The sequence below is a fragment of the Cydia strobilella genome, chromosome 2, assembly GCF_947568885.1.
Source record: "Cydia strobilella chromosome 2, ilCydStro3.1, whole genome shotgun sequence".
Taxonomy (NCBI): Eukaryota; Metazoa; Arthropoda; class Insecta; order Lepidoptera; family Tortricidae; genus Cydia; species Cydia strobilella.
The window spans coordinates 10,575,332-10,601,123 of NC_086042.1; the positions used below are offsets into that span (position 1 = coordinate 10,575,332).

A 25,792-nucleotide genomic window follows, 5' to 3' on the forward strand; every position below is an offset into this window, starting at 1 on the left:
CTCGTGTCGTATCGTATAGTACATATTATAATACTTTTTTTCTGTTTATTCTGTGTAATTCGAAATACATTTTAACCTTTAATATGTTCTCACTACTGAGGTGAAAAATTATGTGTGCAACACGAGAGCAAAGTTATTTTACATCTCGTGTTTTTGAGTCCCTCGCTACGCTCAAGATTCTACCTTAGAATCACTCGCTTCGCTCGTGATTCAATTATAGGATCTTTCGCTTTCTCGGGACTCAAAATAAACACTCGCAAGAAAAACCAACTTTCCTCTCTTGTTGCACAAATAACTATTGTTTAACAGATTAGGGCCCGAGCCAAAAAATCATCTCATAAAATTCATACTGTACTTCTTTCTTTTATCCGGATCCCCAGGACAAACCAAAGAGTGGATTGTTTTTATTACCAACTCGAGGTCTAACACATACACTCATGCGAGTGTTGGTTGAGGCGAATGACGAGGAATCGACGAATAATAGCGAAAGCGTGTCTTACTTAACGCAGTAAACTCACTTCGCCGCTCCCCGAGCATGTAAATGCCTAAGTCCTAAGACTAAGAACCCAATCACACTTACATTGTGAGTATTGTGATATGCGCCCGTACGTCTCACTCCTCACTCGCACGAGTAAAATGCATCCACGACTGACATCATGTAGATATCATGTTGATGTCATAATGTAAGTTTGAATTGACCTCTAAGAGGTAATATTTTTTTAAATAAAATTGCACAAATTTTCAACGCTTTGTTCCTCGTTACATGGTTTTATTTACTTATATACCTCGTTTTTTTAGCATAAGAAAAAACCGGACGTGCGAGTCGTACTCGCCCACCGAGGGTTCCGGTACTTTTTAGTATTTGTTGTTATTGCGGCAACAGAAATACATCATCTGTGAATATTTGCTGCTGTTTATTAGCTATCACGGTTCATGAGATACAGCCTGGTGACAGACAGACGGACAGTTTGGAGTTTTAGTAATAGGGTCCCGTTTTTACCCTTTTGGTACGGAACCCTAAAAAGGTATACAATCATGACGTGCTTTTTTTATTGAAAAACACTTGATAAATTAGTTACAGTAAATATGAAACAATTATATAGCAAGGATATATATTTATATTATTTTGGTTTCATAAGTAATAGTTACTATTTATTATTACTATACTACGGCACCAGTCATGGGACTTGTAAGAGGAAATTTGGAGTATTTGTGATATTTCCCTGATACATGTAAAATGTTACCGCTTTGCGTGTTATAAGTTGAATGTCCTATACAACCCAACCCAAACCCAAACATCACGTGGTACGTATCCCCTAAATCCCCTTCACAGTACTGGCCGCCTGTTGCACTCCCTTAAACCTATAAAACGACATCCATGACGACTTTTATGACATAGTGCATGTCCGCCATCTTGGATTCCAAAATGGTCATCATTTTCGAAATCTGCACTCCCTTAAACCTATAAAACGACATCCATGACGACTTTTATGACATAGTGCATGTCCACCATCTTGGATTCCAAAATGGTCATCATTTTCGAAATTAGCACTCCCTAAAACCCATAAAACGACATCCATGACGACTTTTATGACATAGTGCATGTCCGCCATCTTGGATTCCAAAATGGTCATCATTTTCGAAACTAGCACTTCCTAAAACCCATACGACATCCATGACGACTTTTATGACATAGTGCATGTCCGCCATCTTGGATTCCAAAATGGTCATCATTTTCGAAACTAGCACTTCCTAAAATCCATACAACGATATCCATGACGACTTTTATAACAAAGTCTTTAGCTGCCATCGAAACTACCATCTGACAAACTATGAAACAGGAGGCGATGACTGACAATATTTTTTTTTACATTTTCATGTGACCAGCTGATGATCTTTCCACCGCGATACAACCGGCTGACGATTTTTTAAATTCACAATAGCATCTAATCTAAACTATCATCTGACAAAGTATCAACGGGAGGCGAATGACTAAATGTAGGTATAACATTTTTTACGTGTTTCGGTGGCTGCCATTCCTCAACCTACCAACGGAGCGGTAGCAGACGTTCACGAGGGTTCATCATACATAGCCACTATACGAGTTTTCGCCCGGGAGGCGATGACTGACGAAATTTGCGTCTGGCTCGCAGTCTATAACTAACATACAAACTGAGAGGGCAAGTTAAATAAAAGTTTGTAAAAATGCCATAATTTTATGGGGAATCAGTACAAACGCAGAAGATTTACTAATTTTACAAAAGAAATGCATCCGTATCTTAGCAAATATTACACACACTTTAGAAATCTTGGAATTCTCACGGTACCCTGCATATATATTTTCGAATTGTGTAAATTTGTAAAAGCGCACCCTGATTTATATTCGAAACTTGGAGATATGCCCCGACGATTCGAATCTCGCTTCAAAAATAATTTGACACAAACCTCCTCAAAATTAGTTATTCATAAAAGTGGCCCCTACCCGATGTCAATTAGAATTTTTAATAAGCTACCTAACCATGTTAAAAATGAGCTAAATGATAATAAGTTTCTGAAGAATTTAAAGGCATTCCTCGTAGACAAAGCATTCTACTCTGTAAATGAATATCTGGACTCCTGCGATAATGCTTAATATTTACTCGTGTCGTCCTCTCTGCCACTCTTATAATAAAATAAATAAAATAAAAATCATTTATTTCGGACCACAGAAATCCATAACAGGTTAGTCGAACATGCAGGAACTTAAAACTATGTTAGATACAATTAATTATTACTTAACTTACTAGATATCTACAACTACAATACATACTTAGCTAGGGAACGATGCAGGCTCGACCAGTGCTGCATATAGCGACTATCGAGCCTACCCGCTATCACACTCAGGATACCGTTGCTACTGCCAAGCACTCTGCGACGCGTCGCGGCGGCGCGCTTTCTTATTGTGGCAAAGAAACCGTCTACCTGCGCGTCCGCGAACATGCCTGACGCGCTGCAGAAGCGAGGCAGACGCAACAGCACCCTGAAGGCGTTGTTGAACTGTACCCGAAGGGCGCTGATCGATCTTTGCGAATAATTAGCCCACAAGCTGCAGGTATAAAGAGAGGTACAGTAGGCTCTAAAGAGAGTTATTTTGACCTGAGCTGTACAACCTCTGAACCTATGTGCTATCATATTCGCTCTTATCGCCAGCGCCCTACGTTCCCTATCTATATCTGCGTCGTCACGCAGATTTTCATCGACTAAGTGGCCTAAATATTTGACACATGTCACTCGTTTAAGGGGTGTGCCATTTAGATATAACGGCGGTACAACAGATGGACATTTCGTCCCAGACTTAAAAACCATAAGTTCACTTTTCAGAGCGTTATATTTGAGGCCATGTTTACATGCATACTTCTCACACACCTTCAGCAGTATTTCAAGTCCTCCCGGCGAGGGACTCAACAGCACCATGTCGTCAGCATAGCTAATATTATTCATACATACTCCGCTAATATGGCAGCCGACATGTATGCTGCTGAGCTCCTCGATGAGAGCATTAATTATATGTATACGGCAGGCCATTACATGTAAACATAAGTATTTAATAATTTAAGTAGTTGATTAGTTTGTAATTTTATTGCAGTGCCCTTACAGGGTTGTGTTGAAACATAATAATAATCTTAAGATCTTTTTGTACACACAAAGCAATGATTAAATGAGTATGAGTATGAGTAAAAACGATATTAATTTTATCTAAGTCCGAGCATACCTCCTGACAAATTTCAATACAACATATTTTTACTTCTGTATTGTTTAAACATGAAATGACGGCATTGGAAGCATCATTATGTAAATTGTCCCATCATAGGAGGCATGTAGTTTTACAGCTCCTATAATGGGATTGGGCAAAATACTACTATTTTTTTACATCTCTGGAGTCACAAAATAGTGTATTGTAGACCTTATCTCATGGTGAATGCAATTAACAAAACACATTTTAGTTTACACCAAGTAATAATTAATTAAAATGAAATATATGAACTCACCTCTCTTAGCGAAGTTGTTAAGAATTCTTACTGGTTATTTTTTTCAGTGACACAACTTTTGGATTGGCGCCAATTTCTTAAAAAATAACCAAATTTCATAAAAAGTCAAACTTAAACAGCTCTATGACTCTTGTTTATGGTATAATATTTCCAGTGTTTATAAACTACTTTTAGATACTTATTTTAGAGGATTTGTGATTTTTGTCCCATTACTGGTTACACGCCCATTATAGGGCTACTATAAAGCCTTTTTTAATAAATAGACATGTCAAGATTGTTTTCCATTTTCCTAATGCTAAAAAAACGAGGTATAGAAAGGGAAATCTTGCCAAATACTTCCTACGCGTAAGGATAAAAATACGTACGACACTCGAGAAATCTTTGAAATATGATAAACCCATTCTGGATTTTCCTGATCGCTGCTATTTCTAGCGAGAAATAGCCTAGGGCCTTTCTAAGCGTAGAGAAGCCCTATGGTAAATCAAACCAGTATAAATCTAAGCTTATTTTCAGCAAATAAGGCTACAAGGTCAATTTTTTACAATGGATCGTTTTTACATATTTCAGTTTTAGATAAAATACTAATAGTGACCCGCCCCGGTTTCGCACGGATGTACACAAAACCTTAACAAGTTATACACCTAGACCTTCCTCAAGAATCACTCTATTGATACGTGAAACCCACATGAAAATCCGTTCATTAGTTTATCGCGAACATACTTACAGACTATGGACGGTATAGAAAGGACGACATTCTCTTATGGCAGAACTATTGCAAAAGTGACCAGCTTTCAGCTGTAAATAATAGTTCCTAATCTCTCCGGTGGCGCTAGTTAGACTCTGGGACATGAGTATAACATGAACCATATAAGGCAACAAATAACCCGACCAAATTACGTAGGTAGTTTTTGGTAGTCTTTCGGTGTATGGTGGCGCCGCCTAATTACTGTTTTTTGATGGCCACTTTTCATACATAGAGATTTGGCTCCTTTATATAGTCTCCATGATACAGACAGACAGACGCGGCGGGGACTTTGTTTTAAAAGATGTGGTGAAGAAGAAGGTTGGTTGGTTGTGGTGAAACCCGGTCGGTGATAAGGACAAAGCATGGCACTATTTTCCCTTTCCTCTTATAGGATTCGCAATAAGACTATCTTTCTCTATCAAAGAGTGTCAGGCCCTTGATATAGATAGATAATAGTTTATTCATCAACACATGGTAATAGGTAGATACATTAAAAATATACATTATGTACACAATGTACTACTAACAAGTGCGACTAGTCAGGAAATAAACTAAGGTCCATGCATGACATAATTTGTAACATTCTTAAAATGTTAAGATGGAAAGTTACGTAGCTTTGGCTCGCGGTCGTGTGCGCTTCTTCTCAATGATCACATTATATACCTACGCGGAGCGGATATGTCGAATTTGGTAACAATTTTGTAATTGAATAACACGACGTCGTACATCTGTATAAATTTGGCGACCATCTTTTCGTGCTAACCGTTTTAAATATTATAAAACTAAATGCTTGCGTATCTCAGGTTTACGCTAAGTATGCTAACCGCGTTATACTTATCTATTGTGATGATAAACACGTTAGTTGAGACTATGCTGCGACAGGTACCCAGATTTCACATAAACATTTAATAATTAAGCCGGGTGGGTTATGTCGTGCTTAAAATTGACAACAAAATCATACCAGGCGGCCTAGCCAAGGTGACGATCGCTTGCGCTTCGCTATCGAAATTCGAATCGCTTTGTGTCTCTCTATCACTCTTCCATATTAGTGTGACAGTGACAGTTGCGTTTCGTTCGCTACGTAACGTTAGCGATTGGCATGTTGTCTACGGGGCCTGATAGGTAGATATTCTTATTTAGACGCTTATAAACACAGAAAACCGGCCAAGTGAGAGTCGGACTCGCGCACGAAGGGTTCCGTACCAATACGCAATAAACGGCGTAAATAATAAAATATCGTTTTCCCCTCACTAGCTCGGAAAGTTGGCTTTTATCCTTTAAAACAAGCGGGGAAAAACGCATTTTATCCACTAGTGGGGAAAGTAATTTGACCTTGGATGGAGCGTGTTTAAGTAGCTTGACAGATAACAAAACGTAAAACGCTCATAATAATGGTTCGTTCGATATTAATTATCATTAAACAAATGGTTTGAGAATCTATAAAAAATACCAAATTTAGCTTTATTTAATGATTTTATGTCATAAACCTTAAAGTTCCATAAGAAACGTTTGTTTTTAATAATGATGTTAAATATAATTCTGAACGCACAAGTTGAGTCGATGCAATTTCAAAACGCATCATTGACATTTCATACGTCAGAAATGTCAACATTGTCAACAAAATTTTTACTTAATAACTTCTCACGTGACTTCCGGTTCGAGCGCCATCTTGATAGTTAGCATCGTGATTAATTACTTTGTTTTTTGCTTATTAATATTGTTTAAAGTGTAATATCGATAGCTTATTATACAGTAAACTAATGTGGTAGTGTGCAGTGAATGGAGAATTAATTTTGAAGCGCGTTTAACCACCATCTTGGAGTCAACGGCCGGTAGTCCACGTGCTTCTTGTAAAGACTAGCTATCGATTTACAAGAGCTAACAAATCACCGTACACTGTCTTGTACAACCGTACAATTTTTGTCGTTTGTAAACCTCTCAATACCTTGATACTGGCGAAATAGTCCCACTGGGCTGAAGCCATAATTTTAAAAGAAGAAGAAGAACTTCTCACGTAAAAATACAGAATTTCCAGAGTTTTTGTTATAATATCGTAAAAAATGAGTGATTCCAGTGATAAAGATGATCTAACGCCTGTGGATGTTGCACTTTCCTCGCTATAGTGAGGTGAAAAGTTTTGTGTTACACACGGGTGCAAATGTATTTTACTTCTCGTTTGTTGAAACACTCGCTACGCTCAGGATTCTATTTTAGAACCACTCGCTTCGCTCGTGGTTCAACTATAGAATCATTTCGCTTGCTCGTGTTTCGATTCCACACTCGCGGGTAAAATACAATTTTGCACCCTTGTATAACAAATAACTATTGTTGTGTGGGAGCCCCACTTAAATATTTATTTTATTCTGTTTTTAGTATTTGTTGTTATAGCGGCAACAGAAATACGTCATCTGTAATTTCAACTGTCCAGGTATCACGGTTCATGAAATACAGCCTGGTGACAGACAGACAGACAAACACTGGAGTCTTAGTAATAGGGTCCCGTTTTTACCCTTTGGGTACTTGACCCTAATAAAGCGAGACACAGCGATCGGACCCTTCCTTCCCACCTATGGTTTTCGCCTTAGCCGAAGCCAGTCGCGCAATGTCGTGGTCAGGCCGTTAGAGTAAAAACATAGCTGACTTGGGTACATACAACATACCTCATACAACTTATACTCAAAGAAGAGCTCATCATTCATATTCATTCTTATTTTACTATCTCTTAAATAAGCTTTAGCGGGACAAATGATTGTTATGCGTTTTTACGCAGAGCGAGGTTCTTCGTATCAAAGATGATTACGAGTAAGGGTCGGTCTGGACCTACTTATTGTAATTTTATATTTATTTAAAATCATTTCACTGATCAAACATTTTAAGGATTAAAATAGTAAATTTTGATGAAATATTGCATACCTTATGAAATGAAACTAATTATTGCTATCTTGAAGACAAGGAGTGTAAATGGAAGATACACCAAGCCGTAGAATTGCCCGGCCACTTTATGTGTGTGTAATGTGTCCGTGCAATTTTGCAGCTCGCTGTACCTAATTTATTTTCCTACATGCATATTAAAATATTTTATCTGAGGCCTGTTTTATTCAAGTAGTCGTCACACCTCAACTGACACAATACATTACAAACTGATATAATACATTAATTAAATTAAAGGTTAACTGGAAGAGATCCCTGAAAGGGATAAGTTCGCATTTGTACAAATGATGCGTTTTTCTCTTGTTTTATGTTTGTTTTTGTACAATAAAGAGTTTTACTACTACTACTACTAAATTAATTTGAACTATAGCTGGCATGGATGTAAGTAATTTTACCTACATCTATGATAGCTCTATTTCCATTACTAGGTAGGTATATCTGAATGGATACATTATTCGTCATTGAATGGTTGCGTATTAAATCTAAACCGCTAAAATGGAATCTAACCAAAAAGAGTATATTATATGTACTGGAATTCCAACAACTACACACTATGAATGTTGTATTAATTTATTCGATTACATGTGGGCGAGCGTTGCTACCAATCTAATAGTACGGGTTCCCCTCATCAGGCAGAATATTATTTGTCAGAAATACACTTCGCATAACCCGTATCGCAGAAAACTTTCAGTCGAATGATGCTTTCGCATAAATATATATATACCTATACTTGCCATAATAGTCATTGCACATAATAATATTCATTTGGCAGAATTTTCTAAGTGGGTTAGGTTGGGGTTTTCTGCCAAAAAAATCTGCAAAGTAATATTATGCGAAAGGCAACACTTCTGCTAACTTCGGTCGGTACTTATGCACCTTTGTAGCTCGCTCTACATTGATAAAGGAAATGGCTGAATAAGGTGATATTAATCATTTATTTCTGGGTACCTGATACACATGTGTTACTTTAGAAAATGGCACACGAAAATTGATTTTAAAAAATCCGGTAGAATTTTCTCTATATTTTGCTTTCTTCAATTGTGACTTCTGAAAGGTTCTGTAACCAGTTACAGTTTCCGAAGCTCGAAGGCGACCGGCCGGCCTTCACCTGTTGCTGCTGCTATGCCATTCATCACGATGACATGTGTCCAAGTCATCCCGTCTAATTTTATATTTTTTCTGTTCCTTCCCAATCCTTGGCTCATTGTTTACCTTACGATTTCCGAGTGATCGTATTTTGATAGGTATTTGTTTGAAATAGTCGGCATACTGATTCTGGTGGTAGTAACTCTGTGAGCAAAGCGACCTGAAACAAAAATGCATAAGAAATAATATGCACAGTATAGGTACATATTTAAGAGGCCGTAGTCGATTTTGGAGCAAAAATTTTAAATTGATAGATTTAGTCGTTGAAATTATACACTTTTTGTTACGTAATATCTAAATAACAAGTATTGGTTTCTATTAGCACGTCTTCTCATCTTGCCTTTTAATAATGAGGTCGCAAGCGTGCGTCACCGGTAATATATGAAAAGAAGGGACAGTTTTTAAAAATTCATCAAAAATTTATGGTGGTGAATTATACAAATTGATGTATAAAAATAGTTTCAACAAATGTTGTAGATTGTTTAAGTATCAAAATTACGTTGAAATTAAGTCGATTTTCATAGAAATTGTCACTTGTTTTGAAGTAATTTCTGGAGAAAATTGATTTCGTCTAACTTTCATTTACACTACTTTAAAGTCATAATAATAAAAATGTAGTCTGATAAACGTCAAGTATAGGATATGTGTAATACAAAATTACCATGTTTAGCCGTCCAAACTTTACGAAATTTACAAATAAGAGCGACAAAATCAGTGCTTTACGCGCGTTTACCTAAACGTCCATCAGAAAAGCAAACATTACTAATTTAGTGAGTCTGATTTCAACAAATTGATCTGATAAAAGGTAAGATAAGAAGATGCGCTAATAAAAACCAGTACTTGTTATTTCAATTAGGTAACAAAAGGTGTACAATTTCACCGACTAAATCTATCAATTTTACATTTTTGCGACTAAAATCGACACCGGCCTCTTCTAAATACTACAAAGTTTTGTACTTTTACAATCAAGCTACTGGGCTCGTAGCTGGGAGGTATAGTAAAAATTACATATCTAACCGTAAGTGATAAATATGAATGACTGTAATAAACAAAAAGCTAAAAAAAAATTAAAATTTTATCATTATTTATGTGTACATACATAGTCGACAGAGCTTTGCTGAAACATTGTGTCAAATTCAGAAAAAATACTTAGGTATAAAGTTAGGGTAAAATTAGTATTAAGCTGGTACAAACCTGGTTTTCAATTTTTTCGCACAGATTGTACAATGCCATATCATCTGGATCTTCTTTTTGGAATTCCATTATCTCTTTCTCAAATTGAGCAGCCTGGGTGACGTTTATGGTAATATTATTATCAAATGCCTCACAAGTTTCATTTAACTGCGACTTATATTCTTCCATTATATTTTGTTGTCTTGAACCTTCACAAGCACTTCTTATCGAACCGGAACACAAAATGATTCAATTTTTATTTGTCTATTTATATTATACTTGAATACAAGATTAATAATTTACTAATTAATGTATTATTAACTACGTTAAATATTTTATCAATACTAAATACCAGATAAAATAAGCTCATAAGCCTAATTACTTAGGCACATTAAGCTAATGTTTTATTATAACTACCTTCTTATTTATAACTCGTATACTAATAAGCAATACTTAATGATTATGGGGCTGTTGTGCAGTTATGATATTGGGTTACCACCTATATAACCGTGTGTTTCACTAGGCGGCAATGTTTGTTAAGCCCTTCGTGCCTTGAAACCCTCGAAACACTCAAGATTCCATTTTTCGTAACACTCGCTACACCCGGGTATCAATATTAGCACGAAATAATAACTTTTCCCCTCACAAGCTCGGAAAGCCGTCTTTTATCCTTTAAAACAAGCGGGGAAAAACGCATTTTATCCACTAGTGGGGAAAGTAATTTGACCTTGGATGGAGCGTGTTTAAGTAGCTTTTGACAGATAACAAAACTTAAAACGCTCATAATAATGGTTCGTTCGATATTAATTATCATTAAATAAATGGTTTGAGAATTTAATAAATAATACCAAATTTAGCTTTATTTAATGATTTTAAGTCATAAACCTTAAATTCCATAAGAAACATTGTTTTTTTAAATGATGTTGAATGTAATTCTGAACGCACAAGTTGAGTCGATGCAATTTCAAAACGCATCGTCAGAAATGTCAACATTGTCAATAAAATTATTCTCACCGATTCCGACACGTAAAAATACACAACTTCCAGAGTTTTCTGTTACGAGTATAATATCGTATTATCGTAAAATAATGAGTGATTCCAGTGATGAAGATGATCTAACGCCTGTGAGTGGATGTTGCACTTTCCTCGCTATAGTGAGGGGAAAAGTTTTGTGTTACACACTGGTGCAAATGTATTTTACTTCTCGTGTGTTGAAACACTCGCTACACTCAGGATTCTATTTTAGAACCACTCGCTTCGCTCGTGGTTCAACTATAAAATCCTTTCGCTTGCTCATCGTTGCAATTCCACACTCGCGGGTAAAATACAACTTTGCACCCTTGTATAACAAATAACTATTACTATTTCCCAGTTGCTACCACTAACGACAACTTGGTGGCAACTAGTGGGATTTTTATTCTCAGTTGTTACCACAGTACCAACAACTGAGTGGTTGGTTTTAACAAGTTGGAATATAACACCTTTGTAATGATCGTTCGATCGATTTGTCTCATAGTATTTTTCATAAAACAGAACATGTCGTTATTGCAATATTGGATGTATCGATGCTCTATTAGATTTAGAAAATAGTTGCGTTTATGCGCGCGGTTGTTGTGCGCGATAAATGCAGCATTGAACGCATGCGATCAATGAAATGTAGGAAAAATGACAATGCGCTTACCGCGTAAAACAATACTTACATGTCATTAGATTATCTGATGTAAAATAGTGTTCGGCAAACGCATCGCGTTTATCGCATAAAACAACCGCTCGCTTTAAAATGATTACTCTTTAGGTACTTTATACTATGGTATGATCTTAAAACAATTTTATCTACTTTCATATCATCATAACATTCATAACCAGGGACCGGCCCGCTATCCCTTATCGGTGTTTTATAAGGGTATTGCATAAGGCTTAACTCACCATACCCTTTGCCAGACGAAACCCTTTGTATTGCTTTTAAAAACCCTTATATAAAGCTACCACATTTGAGTAATTGGTAGCCCACATACCCTTACAAAACCCTTATCATCCGCTCACCAACACCTTGCATATTGCTTATAAGGGTTAGCCTTATAAAGGGCTTCCCTTTTAGCATATAAGCGTGCTAATTTAAGTCATCTACCTTGTTCATAAAGCACACATTACTTCGAATCCAAGCGATCGTCGGCGGCGACGGCGGCGTTCTTTGACTAGGCACGTATTTTCTTTCCTTTTTATACACTACCGTAGATATATACTAATCCTGTCTCTTTCACGCAAAGGGAAACTTTCATAATAATTTTTAAGAAAAAAAAACCGACTTCAATGGGGGATAAAACCACCCACTTTTCTAGTAGCATTTCGTTTTTGTAAGGGTCGCAGTTCTAACCTAACCTAACCTACTTTTCTGATAGCATTTCGTTTCTGTAAGGGTCACAGTTCTAACCTAACCCACTTTTCTAAAATCACTATATGTAAGCCTTTAACATTTGAGGAGTTCCCTCGATTCCTCATGGATCCCATAATCAGAACTGCGTTTTGACAAAAACGGGACCAATCTGTATGTATATACTTACAATCAAAAAAATAATTTTCAAAATCGGTCCAGAAATGACGGAGTTATGGAGTAACAAACATTAAAAAAAAAAACAAAAAAAAACATACAACCGAATTGATAACCTCCTCCTTTTGAAATCTTGAAGTCGGTTAAAAAGCGCTTAAAGATAAGGGTAACCCTTATTAAGAGCTAGCCTTATTTTCGGTAAGGGTTAGTCAAAGGTAAGGGTATGAATGGGCTTGCAGTTCAAACGGGAAAGTCTTTCAATGTGTTAGCCGTGTTTAAGTGTCGCCCATTGAAAGGGTTTTATCGCGGAAAGGGTTGTCCGGTCCCTGTCCATAACTACCCTACAATAATATAGTAGGGCAGTTTCAGGTGATAATGTGGACACGCTGGACAAAAGCACCAATTTTTTTTCAGGTACTTGTTAGGTCCATAGCTTTAAAGTTTTTGATAGGAACCAACTCCTTTAATTTGATAGGAACAAACTTTGTATCTAAATATATATACATATTTGGGGTCAAGGAATTCAACTAGATATTCTTAGTTGAGTTCCCCATTCGTGGAGTTCCCAAAGCATATCAAACAGAACCGTGTTCCTAAGCTTTCGCCCTCCATCCGGCTGTCTGCGTATCAGCAATAACTAGACTGTTCAAATTTTCACAGAAGTTGTTTTTCTATTGCTGCTTTAACATACATTCATAAAAATAAATTAAATAGTGCTCTCATACATGAAACGTAATTTTATGGCGTTTTTTGCTCGCCAATTTTGTATTTTCAAGTAATTTAGTGACTGAGATATCGGTAAAATACTTATCTAGTTGAATTCCCTGACCCCAAATATGTATATTTAGACACCAATTTTGTGATTCTAAGTAACTTAGAACTCGAGATATTAATAATTAACTATAATTCAAAATGGCCGCCATAAAATTAAATATGGTCGACGGTCTGTCCTAACAAGTGCCTGAAAAAAAATTGGTGCTATTGTCCGGCGTGTCCACATTTTCGAAAATTTGTTCGAGCACTGTGCCCTACTAATATGTACAGAAGCGATAAATTAATGGTCTATATTAACAAACCTTCATCTCGTAATTTTTACTTTACGTTATTGATAGCCGATATTTTAATTACCTACATTCAAAGGCCATGCCAGGATAAGCTAAGTGAATCTGCCCCCAGCGAGTTTTGGCTTGTAATTTTTTTCCATGATGTGGCTTTCTATTTTTTGGAATCGTATTAACATAAATGTTTCTTTGAAACCATTATTTCCATGATTCTTTGTTACTGTCATCATGCCAATTGTAGGATAGCCCGCGTTAGGTGCACGTGCAAATTTGATTCAATAACGAACGATAAGCGCGGCGAGTAAATATAGAGTAACTTATACTAGAGCGGTACTGTCATAGTACATTTTGTAACCCCAATAAATTCACTGCCATCTGTCGACACACTTTAAAACTAAAATTGAAGATTTGTAAAAATACGATAAAATGTATTTAAACATAGATAAATGATTTTTTTTATTTGCATTAATTATTTTGATGATTTTGACCCATGTTCTTTCACTGATATGCGTTAAAATTGTTAAATAACAAACGAAACCGTCAACGCCATCTATACGACTGTAGGCCAAAACTAGTAGCGCCTTCTGAACGAGAATCAAATTTTCTTGATTTTCGAGGCACGTTTTTTCCTTAGACTGTATCCATCTATTACGGAGTTATATCTATCTTTGATTTTAAACAAAGCTTTGAAATGGCTTTGAACAGCTTCGCTGAAAACAATCACGCCCGCCATCTATCGGCAAGTTGAGCACTTACTGAGCGCCATTATAAGCTGATCTGACAATGGCGAAGCCTTTTAGATATTATTTAAAACGAGATGGCACAGATGGCGATAACATATATTTAGCATTTCGTTTACCTTGTTTTGTCCAATTAATTATTTATTTGCTGTCCTTATTGAATAGATTGAATAGATTTTAACCAAATACTTAACACCCACGGGACATCTTTTTTATGAAAAAGCGTAACTTCGAAGTAGGTAACTATAAAATTGATAGTACCTACCAGACAAGGTACCTATCTACCAATTTTTGTTACATTTCGCATGGAAAAAGGGCCTATTGAAAACGCCACACAGATTAAGAATTGTTAAAACAACTTAAACTACGAATGACCATGAGCAAAAAAAAATACATTCGATTTTGAAAGTTTATTTCCAGCCAACATGTTGACACTTAGGTAATGTACAATATAACACAAATATTACCTACAGCCATTATCAAGAATATCACATACATATAAACCTAAGCCACTAATTAAACATAAGATCAATTACATACAAAATCAAGTGGCACCAATCTCTTCACTGTGAAATATTTAAGTATATGAATATTGAAACCCTGCTGTTTGACATAAGTATTTAATATTGGCTACAAAGGTCACATATATTATCATAAGTGTTGCATAATAATATTCATAAATATGTGTGCCTAATTAGATCATATTACAACACGTGGTGAAAATGAACTGAATACCTATGTGATTTTGTGTTAACAAATACAAAAATTACAAACATATTAAAAACTACTTTAAGTGCCTTAATGGGCTTAAATAAATACTTAAACTATTTACATGTCATTAGAACAAAAATAAATCCGTTTAAACGTAAATAAGGTTTGGGCTCAAAAATATAGCAAATAAGTACAGTACAAAATATATCTCTTACGGAGCGACTTTTCTATTATGTTACGACCGTCAAGTTCATACTATTCTGAAATAAAAACATAAAACAATAGATAAAACATTCTAGGCTACCTACATTGAAACAAACGAGTATTATTCGTTAAGGGCGTCATAAGTTTACAAAATTTAATTATTAATAATAATTAATAACTTACGCCTATTCGCAAACCATAATGGACTATAATTGCACACACACTGTAAGGCTAAATTATAATTACCTACTGTATTGCTGCTATCACAACCTAAATTGTCAGTGCATTATATTATATGTATAAAAGTGTTTGTGCAAATGTGGTGATAATTAATGAAAGATGATACTTTTTTCGATTTCTGTCCAACAGAAACAAATGCCAAACAAGCAAAAGATAAATAAGTAAAAGTTAAACTTAAAATTTTTAGGAAAAATGGAATAGTTCACTTCAATCATTCCATTTTTTTTCCTTTGATATAAACATTTGTAGTATCGCTCGCAGACGTTTCTGCTTGAAAAAAATAAGAGTTTAAACTTGTTCTATGGCAAGCATAGAAGAAGAAACTACAACAATATGCTCGATAGCTTACGTTTACTTATAGATTTTATCATAGACAACATAATTAAGTAAAAACGTGCGAAGGCAGTAAGTCTTTTTCGACTTTACACATCTATTTTATAGTTTGGTTATGGTTGTTTGTTTGCGCTCTCTCACATGCGTCGCAGACACTGTTTTTAAGCCTTGTTTTGTCACCTACACTAGAATTTCCGAGATGCTAGTATGGATAGGTTTCAGTAAAATAATTTATAGTAAATACTTTTTTGTTTGAATGACATGTAATTGAATATAAAATTAACTCTTTCAGTACAGCAAACACATAGTACCTACCGTATTAATTATACATCGAACACGATGAATAAACCTGTTTCTACCATACTAAATGGGATAATATTTTTAATAAACACAGACTAATTTTAATTTAGGAATTGAAAATAAGTGTACAGGAAAATCATTCTACATATTTAAATAATACATATGCGATCCGAAACGATACTTTTTACATGATTATGACATGACACATTTTAGGTTGACATGGTGAAGGATATATAAATGTAAGCTACATTACTATTCTTCTATAACGAATCTCTAAAAAAAATACCAAAAGACATCACAGTTATGAACGTAATGAAAGCATTAAATAATGAAGGCATACCTACGTTACATACCTATTGTACTTTCTGAATTATTACACTTTGATGTATACACATCTACAATTTAAGAAGTTTCTATGAAATTGTAATTTTAACATGTGATTATTATTACATTTATATTAGGTACGTGAAAAACAAATATGTAATTCGAAAGAAAAATACTAACAACAAAGTTGCCATATGTAATACATAATGACTTATAATTCTAAATGATTCACCGTGGCGCAAAATGCCGCTACTGAAATATTGTCGACATTGAAGCATTTCATCCCAACGCTATTTGCGTAAGAGTAATCTTTTATTGGAAGTCGGAATTCCCGAATATGTTTGAATATGCTTAGATGTTTAGCGCTAGAGATAATGGATAGCTCAAAGCCACTTGGTATAATCGACCCCTTCACTTAAGTCCAGCAACCAGACGTGAGCCCCAAATCTGCCATGAAACGCCTTCCTCGGGTTACTCTGGAAAGGTACGCTTTATAAAAAGACTCATGGCGTGAATTCTAAGGAACTACCGCCGAAAAGTCATTATCTGCATCTCTATCGCTCTTACATATTCAAGCAATAGTGTAGACGATAACGATTTTCGTCATTTCGATGTTGGCGGTGGCGGTAGGCCCTCCGGGCCAAACTTTACGGGTGGTACCACGGGTAGTATATCAATGTATAGGTACCTACTCACACCTTTCAATTTAAAGGAGACTAGAGGGTTCAGTAGATGATTTTGCTGGGCGGCGCAGGGGTGTTGGCGCTCATAGCCTGCTCGAGGGTGTCGAGGCGGCGGTAGGCGTGGCCGCGGCTGTTGCGACGGCGGCCCGGCTGCCGACCCTCCACTATTAGACCGAAGAACTGGAATAACCAAACGGTAATTATGTGAAAAAACATTCCAATTGTTCAATATTCATCAAGGAACACGCACATTGTCGCTTTAAATTGGCAGGGATCAGGTTTTAGCATTAGAAAAAAAGGTAAACAATTTTGACGTATCTTTTTACTGACAAATATTGAAAAATGCTAAAAAATTAGTTTATATTACTTATGAAAGCAAAATAATGTAAAAGATCACTAACTGACAAATTAGTGATTCTTTCTTTTCACAGGCACCTAATACTGATCGAGACAACTCTGACAACCCCAAACACAATTAGGTTGCATTGTTTTATCACACAGTTTCCATGGCCACCTCCTGTTTCCGTCATCAGATCAGTTCGATGGTACCATAATATTGCATTGTCACAGATGTATGCAAATTTTCAGCTTTATCGGACAGGTAACGGAACAGGTGCAAGTAAATAAAAGCTCGTGAAAAGGGACTAATCGTAGTAGGCACCGTAAGTTATACTTGTATAGAAATATTGTAAAGTCCATAGGTAGGTGTTTATTTCCGTGGGACTAAAACAAAGCATCTTCCAATAATCATAAACGTTTCTGGTTAACTTTCAAGCTAAACTTTTTTATTGTACTTACCATTTTTCCTACTTTGTTCTTATTGTGGTACAAGACGTACAACACCACAACGACTATCACGGCGGTCATGAAGAAGGGGAAGAAATGGTCGTCATCTTCTGTAAACCCATCAGGATTTTGGAAAAACTCTAGAAAAAAATAGCTATGTCATTATATCAGATAGGTACTAGCACACGCAAGAAAAAAAACTGACCAAGAGCGAGTCGGACTCGCGCACCGAGGGTTCCGATGGTTCCATACTTTTTAGTATTTGTTGTTATAATAGCGGCAACAGAAATACATCATCTGTGAAAATTTCAACTGTCTAGCTATCACGGTTCTTGAGATACAGCCTGGTGACAGACGGACAGCGGAGTCTTAGTAATAGGGTCCCGTTTTTACCCTTTGGGTACGGAACCCTAAAAAAGCCAAAATACCTATATCACATCAGTCACATCACAGCAAATGTTGTTTTTAATAAGTTTGAAGAATGTTTGGTAAATACGTCTTTAGGTACATTGTGATACAAGTGTGCTACGTTCAGCGGCCACGACACACACACACGAGGCGATATTGTGCGCGCAAGCTAAAAGCGAGCGCGCAATAAGAAAGCCGATATGAATGACCAATGCACACGCGTTTCATACGACGTTTTTCAACACACTTGCGAGAAAAAAAACGGAATTTACATATTAATCGAAATTTTAATTATTAAAACAGTTATTAAAAGTCCTGCATATGTCATACTGCCTGCAGCCGCCCCTCGACCCGCCGCTAGCGGGCGGGCCCCGGCAGGCGGTCGGCGGGGCGAAGAGCAAAGAAGGTCTGTCCGTTTCCATACATATTATTAGCAATTACTTCAATCTTAACTCGATCGGATTATCATATATTACCGCACAAGTGCGATAATATTGAAAAAGCACGCGTGCGTAATATTTCGTATTATGAGCCTAAAAGCGTTTCAATAAGTTCCACGTTAATGATTGTTAACCAAGGGATGACATGATGCCTTTCACCCGAGTTAAACACTCTACTTTTCATTTCGAATATGAGGAAAGTAAAATGCATGTGTTTTTTTAATAACATGATTAGGTATACATTTTTATAGTATTTCTCTAGGGTACTTTCAATTAACAATTTATGCGAATGTTATGTATCGTTATTTATGGAATGGGGAGTTAAATATCGGGGAATGGAAATTGTATAACAAATCCATTTAAAAATATTTATCAGTACGGTTTTTACTCACTATTTATTTTTAGTCGCTTTTGGCGACATGTATCAATCCATTTAAACCCAAATTTCAATTGTTTATCGTAAAAAAAAAAAAAAAAAAAATCGTATTCATTGGTTACACACACATTACACATATCGGCTTTCTTATTGCGCCTCGTATGTAATGACCGACCTAGCACACTTGTATTACAATGTACTAATAACATTATACAAATTATTTACAATATTATTCTTGATTTATCTACTTGAAAATCCATAATTTTGTAAGTAGTGTGATGTGTTTTAATTTAACAATAATTTCAATCAAAATTCACAAAACAAATGTGATCACTGATCAACCCAAACAGCACTCGATTCTGCGTTTTTCAATGTTTATATTGCTAACATTACACAGTTGTACAAACATTAGCAAGGTCATAAACAAGTACCTATAGAGCAAATATTATATGATAGCACAAGAATAACATACATATACATCTTTACTATCATAATTTTGATGTTATTGTAAATCATGACTTAATTTAAGATTCTTTTTTTTTATACCACGACGGTGGCAAACAAGCTTACGGCCCGCCTGATGGTAAGCTGTCACCGTAGCCTATGGACGCCTGCAACACCAGAGATATTACATGCGCGTTGCCGACCCTTTAAAAACCTGTACACTCCTTTTTTGAAGAACCCTATACTGTAGCCCCTCGGGAAAACCACGGATTCTTATGTGGATAAGATATTATTGGGTCAGTCACAACAGTTTTTCACCTCAGAAGCTCAAACAAGCAAATATACTTGGAAAATTGTGAGCATAACTTTAAGTTATATGTACAGTGATCTGCAGAGATAACTGACCCCCCCCCCCCCCCTTGCAAACTAGTTTATATGCAGAGGGGGTCAGTTATCTCTGCAGCTTACAAAATATCAAGAGTGGTTGGGTTACCCTTATTGTAAAGGTTGTTATTAAAGATATTTCCATTGGTTATATGTATGGTTTTTAGTTAAGACCAAAATATGTAATAAAATAAAATGTGTTCTTGAAAGTATGCTAGATTGAGCTGCTGTGGTGATTTTTATTTTTATTTTTACCCCTTTGCGCCCCGTCTCCATTCAAGGACACCTGGGTTTCGATTCTTTTATGTGAGCTAGCTTCCTGTTCTTGTTTCACTTCCAAATCTCCAACAATTGTGTCATCTCCGTCATCACTGGCGTCTTTTTCATCTTCATCTGCAATAACACAATTCACATATATTATTTAAGTTTTTTTTTACCTAAATCATGTTCTTTTGAAATCATTACTGAAAAGGAACTGGTAAATATCAAATGATATATCATAGACAAGTTTGAAACAGCTAAAATTAGTTAGTTAATACAAATGTACTAGCCAGGGCCTGAACCTGAAACTATTTATTTTAAAGTCACAAAGTCGGAAGTCATAGTTTGGGGAATGCTTGTCATTGAAGTCTCCGCAAAATATACATTTAAAATATATAAATATATCTTACAGAAATAAAAATAACAAACCAAATCAAGCTGATTCGTAATGAACAAAGTAGGTTCTATGTTACCTTGTTTTGGATTTTTTAATTTTTACAAATTAATGGATTTTGAGGTCAAAGGTCAAATTGCAAACTCAAATTTCTACACAGTCCAAAAAAATAAAAAATAAATATAGGCCAATTAAATATGGCATGAGCCACCGGAAAATTACCGAAGACTGAAAAATTATTTGTATGTATCATGGAATAAGTAAAAGGATTTGGTATCAGCTTCAGAAAATAAATAAAATTTCTTCTATCTGAACTTTATAAAAAACATGTCAAGGAAACTAAAAGCCGGTACTAACCAGAAGTTAGTCAAGATAAAATATTACTAACACTGTTTTTTTTCCTCATAATATTTAAAAATCCTGCAGTGCAAAATTTTATCAAAATCGGATGTTTTCATATGTTTTCATAAGGGTGTAAAAAAAATATCAAAAAAGCATTTGAATATTTTTATGTTGTTTAAAGGATTACCTACATCTGAACCTGTTGAAGGATTTTAATAGAATATATAGTCAGAAGAGGAGTTAAAAACTTTAGCAGATGTGATCACCAAGAACTTTATATACATACTGGAGATGGAATGTAAAGGTTCAGTATGCAGCACAAGCATTCTTGTACTGAATATGCTTGTGCCGCATACTGGTGGAAGCCCGCCTGAAAGCGAACTTTTAAGAGGTTATTCAGCCTTGAAATATGTTTTATCTCATTTTATTGGAATTCTCTTCAAATTAGTCATAAAAGTAAATAATTTATTTAAAAGTAAAAAGTGTTTTAAACAATTTTTTTTGTTGTTTAGAAACAACTTTAGGGAGTGCATAGCTTAACCTTTCGAGACCCGTCAACTCCCTGGGTAACCATATTTACTATTTACTAGAATATGGGTCTGGGTCTAGAAAGGTTAATACTCAATACTCAATATCTTTATCTTTATAATGTTTCCTGACCACAAAACCCAATCATTTCAGTTATCAAAATCAGCTCAGTAAGGTTGACATTATAGTAACTAATGACCTTTATTTTGGTTATGACATAGTAGTAAAAGAGAAGAGAAAAAGAATATTAAAATCTTACCCATGTCCATTCCAGTGTCATCAGTATCTTCATTTTCCAAGACTATCTTATGTTTAGGAGTCTCAATTTGTTGCATTGAAACATCCGGATCCTTAATCTCTCCAGGATTGTTCTCAATGCCACCTTCATTTCCAGCATCAATTGGTTCCACAACTGAGTCACCACGATTCGCGTCTTCTGCTTTGTCTGCTGTTTCTTCATTATCTACAGGTTTTTGAGTGCTCGTCTTACTACCATTTTCATTACTTGGCAAATTAAGACTTCCTGGATTTTGTGAAACAGTCAACTGTATTGCCGAAGAGGACTCTGGTTTGGCCACTTCGGATGTGTGTTGATTTGTTTCCCCAGCTTTTACAAACTGCGTATTAGTATCTACAGTATCTGAAGTCTTTTTAACTTGTCCATCTGACTGTTGCATTCCCTGAATTGCTGTTGCATCATTTTTGTGTAAATCACCTGGTGGTCCTGAACCAGCAGAAACAGTAGGTACAGATCCCTGAACAAAGCTTGGTACTTGGAGATTCAACAATGACCACTTGTAATATTTGCAGAAGAAGTGTGTATCACCAGTTCTTATGTCATCATCAGTGCAAACTCTTTTACAGTCATCGGAACTTCGGAACACCATAGTAAGCATACCTTGGTAGGATGTTGAAGGAATGGTGAAATGCGAGGCTTCGCTGCAGAAAGCGGAGACGTTTTGTTTTTCGTTAATTTTAGCCTTAAAATCTGTTGCGAGGTTAGCAGTACTCAGTGCAGTAAGGTTACACAGGAGACGGTTAGAGTCATAAAACATCAAACATTGTAAATTATCAATGTGATAGTTCATTTCTACATCGCATGTGATGTTTTTGCTCTCAATTTGGCTCAGTACGAACTCGTTTTTGCATTGTTTGCTGAGGTCATTCAGCAGGTTACTTATCAATATTTTACCGTTACTGTTTTGCTTTGGTACAGGTCCTCCCAAACTACGACCGTAAATATTTACTAATAACAATATAAGGGAGTAACGCAACATTTTTTCGGACGAAATACTCCAGGATTTCACAAAGAACAAAATACTGTTTATATTCCTCTCGTAACTCACGAATTACTGATGAATGAAATGAAATGGAAATAACTCAGTATTGCTCAGTATTGAGTATACATAAGTTACGCTATGATAACATGACACTTGATGACACTTCACGCACGACAGCTTCGAGCGCTTTTTTTTTTCGCAGATGGGGCTCTACTAACCTTTTAACAAATGGCAAACTATAGTTGGTCAAGCAAATCTTGTCAGTAAATAAGAACAAAAAAAAACTATACTCGTTCTTTTCTTTTGGGTGCTAGTACTAGTGTAAGACAAAGATAGTATGATTCTCTTTGTCTATGTTTGAAATAAGACAGTCCTTTGACAAACTACGTTCTCGCCGTGATTCGCGCATGAGTGTGGAGGGACCTTAATATAAATCGTAACAGACTACCGCATCGCCTCAAGGCCCCAAGTTCGCGTTCGAAGCCGCGAACGCGAGTGTGGAGTCTAGTTCGCTATTCAGCTATGCAGCGAAATCGACTCCACATTCGCGTTCGCGGCTTCGCGCCGGGAGAGACCTTAATATACTATAAGCGAGCAAGGGTCGTATTCCGTTTCACGAAATATAAGAACATCTTTCAAACAATATTTTGAAATGAAAAAAAAAAATGTTCAAGTGCAAAAATATGTAGGTCCGATGGGATGGTACCTGATGAGGTAAGGGTTATTGTCCCAATAAATTAATAATAATTCAATGCACCAACTAGGAAGATATTTGTAGGGTCCTAGTTACTCGTAGGATGCCAGTTAGAACTAGGTACTCAATTAAGTATTAAGGTGTATGAAGCGTTTTGGTCCTAGGCGCGCATGCCGTTCTCGTTCATGGTTCGATAGATAGCCTGCTGCTATAGTCGGTTCTATAGCAGCAGGCCCCAAGCGTGCCGGCAGCAGTGGCCGTCCTTGTCGCCCTGTTGGTCGTGGCGGCGGCGGCGGCGGCCCGCTCTCGTCACTGGGCCTGTCTGCGTAATGCTAGGGCCACACTAACGAGAAACGCCGGGAAACGCGTTAAATGGACGTTTTTCATACGCCCACACTTTGATTATCGCGATAACCAACGGCATTTTCCGCCGTTTCCCGTTAGTGTTGCCACGGCATTAAGCGCTGTCGCGAACTCGTCGCCTTACGACGTCAACGAACGGGGATCCGGTCTGGACGAGGTCGGCGGGGTTGGTGAATATAGTTTTATATATAATCACGGCACTAGGTACAGTGTAGGTAAGTGAACTTAAAAGGAAAACTAGGTAGGGTAGGACGGGGACACAACACTTTATGTTTAACCGCCCGTAACTATTTTATTTTTACAGTTAGAATAGTGTGTGCCTGTATTATTAAAGGTTGTTTAATTAGTTTTTAAATAAAACGTGTTTGAAAAGCCTATCGCCCATGGTTACGTAATGATAGGGAATTAAAGTGAATGTGGAAGAGTGGGATAGCACAGTTTGATTGCTCATATGATCTCTCCATGCCATGCGTTGTTCCTCTATAACAGCAATCCTTAAGCAAAGAAGGCTCACTTGGCTTGGCCATGTACATAGAATGGACTCTACCAGACTCCCACGCCAAGTCATGCTGGGCCAAATCGCAAACGCCAGGGGCCGGTTGGACGCCCTTAAGAGCCAACAGGAGTGGTCATTTCTCCATACAAACGTACTCGACTGTTTCCTCCCTGGTTTTTGAAGCTAGAGGAATGATTTTTTCAACACAGATTAATATTGTCAATATCTGTGTCGGTGTGTTTTGCTTATTTTGATATTTTTGTTTTTTAAGGCGCTAGAGCCCTTCAAACATGGCCAAAAATGGCCTCACTGACTATGCCGCAATGAGAGGCGTGGTATTCAAAACTGGTATCAATTAGCCAAAAAATCAAAACAGTCCGACACAGACAATTTCATAATCATTTAGATTTCCAAATTTGGTTACGATTGCTTAAGTTTTGGAGGAGGAAACAGTCGAGTACGAAACCTCGATTTTTGAGATTTTTACGCAGGATTTTTCGCCTAAGCTGCAGTTGTCCTTATCGCACTAATTTTAGGGGCGGGGTCAAGTTTCTAAATACGTACACGGACAGAAAAGTGATGGGCAATAGTCGACATTGAAAGTCGATAATCTAGTGATGTGATAAGTTATCGATAAACCATAACAAAGTCGCGATTTGCCTCTTAGTAGGCGAAGTAAGTAAAGTGAGTATGCACTTTGGCCTCAGGGGATATCGTTTAACACTATTTATTATTCCTTGGTTCATACAAAGCTGAGCTGACGCACTAGCTACGAGATTAAGTCCTGGCTACCCCCCAAAAAGGGAGGGGAAAAGTCGGCTTCTGCGGTCCAGTTTGCCTCTATTTCTACCTATCTCTTGATATGAGATCAAATTTGGTATAAATTTTGTGTAAATTAGGGACGAATAATTGATTTTAGAAATAATAGTTTCACATTTTCATACACAAATCTGAATATACGAACGAAAAATTAAAACTATATATAATTTTTGGTCACAGATTTGCTCTTTAGAAGCAAATTGTGGTGATTTGCACTAAAAATTAATTACACAATTTAGTTTATTCATTCTTTATTTAGAAAAGTATCAGTTCTAAGTACGTATTATTATATTGCTTTATATTTTACAATTATCACTATTATTCAAAAATTTATTTTAAACAAAGTATTAATTTTATTAAAACTTTTGTGACGTGATCTCATGAAAGGGGCTCCACGAGGCGAAATACTTTTTACGCCAATTTTTTTTTTTTTTTTATTTACAACAAAGACGAAAGTTCGAAAAAAATGTGGTTACTTAATAATTGCCTAACTTGTTGAAAAAATTACTTTACATAATATCAATTTATAACCGTAGTATATTCCATGATATGTTTTAAATACACCATATTATTTCCTAATTTTTAAAAGAATATTTAATACCTTTAAAAT

At 36.2% G+C, this 25,792-nt stretch overlaps 1 protein-coding gene and 1 long non-coding RNA gene across 2 annotated transcripts in view; one reads left to right on the forward strand and one right to left on the reverse strand.

Moving 5' to 3' along the window:
- LOC134751878 (uncharacterized) overlaps window positions 1-25,792 on the forward strand; it is a 203,201-nt gene that overhangs the window by 47,570 nt on the left and 129,839 nt on the right. The gene's annotated exons all lie outside the window — the stretch shown is intronic.
- Window positions 15,134-22,892, reverse strand: LOC134751760 (trans-Golgi network integral membrane protein TGN38-like). The gene is made up of 4 exons (XM_063687226.1): window positions 21,790-22,892; window positions 20,261-20,398; window positions 17,966-18,093; window positions 15,134-17,347 (listed from the first exon to the last, which is right to left on the reverse strand). The coding sequence occupies exons 1-4, from the start codon at window positions 22,805-22,807 to the stop codon at window positions 17,210-17,212; spliced, it is 1,422 nt and encodes a 473-aa protein (XP_063543296.1). The 5' UTR covers window positions 22,808-22,892; the 3' UTR covers window positions 15,134-17,209.

Coding starts and splice junctions, on each gene's coding strand:
- LOC134751760 (XM_063687226.1), bottom strand. CDS start 22,807: ATGTTGCGTTACTCCCTTATATTGTTATTAGTAAATATTTACGGTCGT. Junction 20,399..21,789: donor TGACACTGGAATGGACATGG/GTAAGATTTTAA, acceptor GTGTTATTGCAG/ATGAAGATGAAAAAGACGCC. Junction 18,094..20,260: donor TGGAGACGGGGCGCAAAGGG/GTAAAAATAAAA, acceptor ATTTTTTTCTAG/AGTTTTTCCAAAATCCTGAT.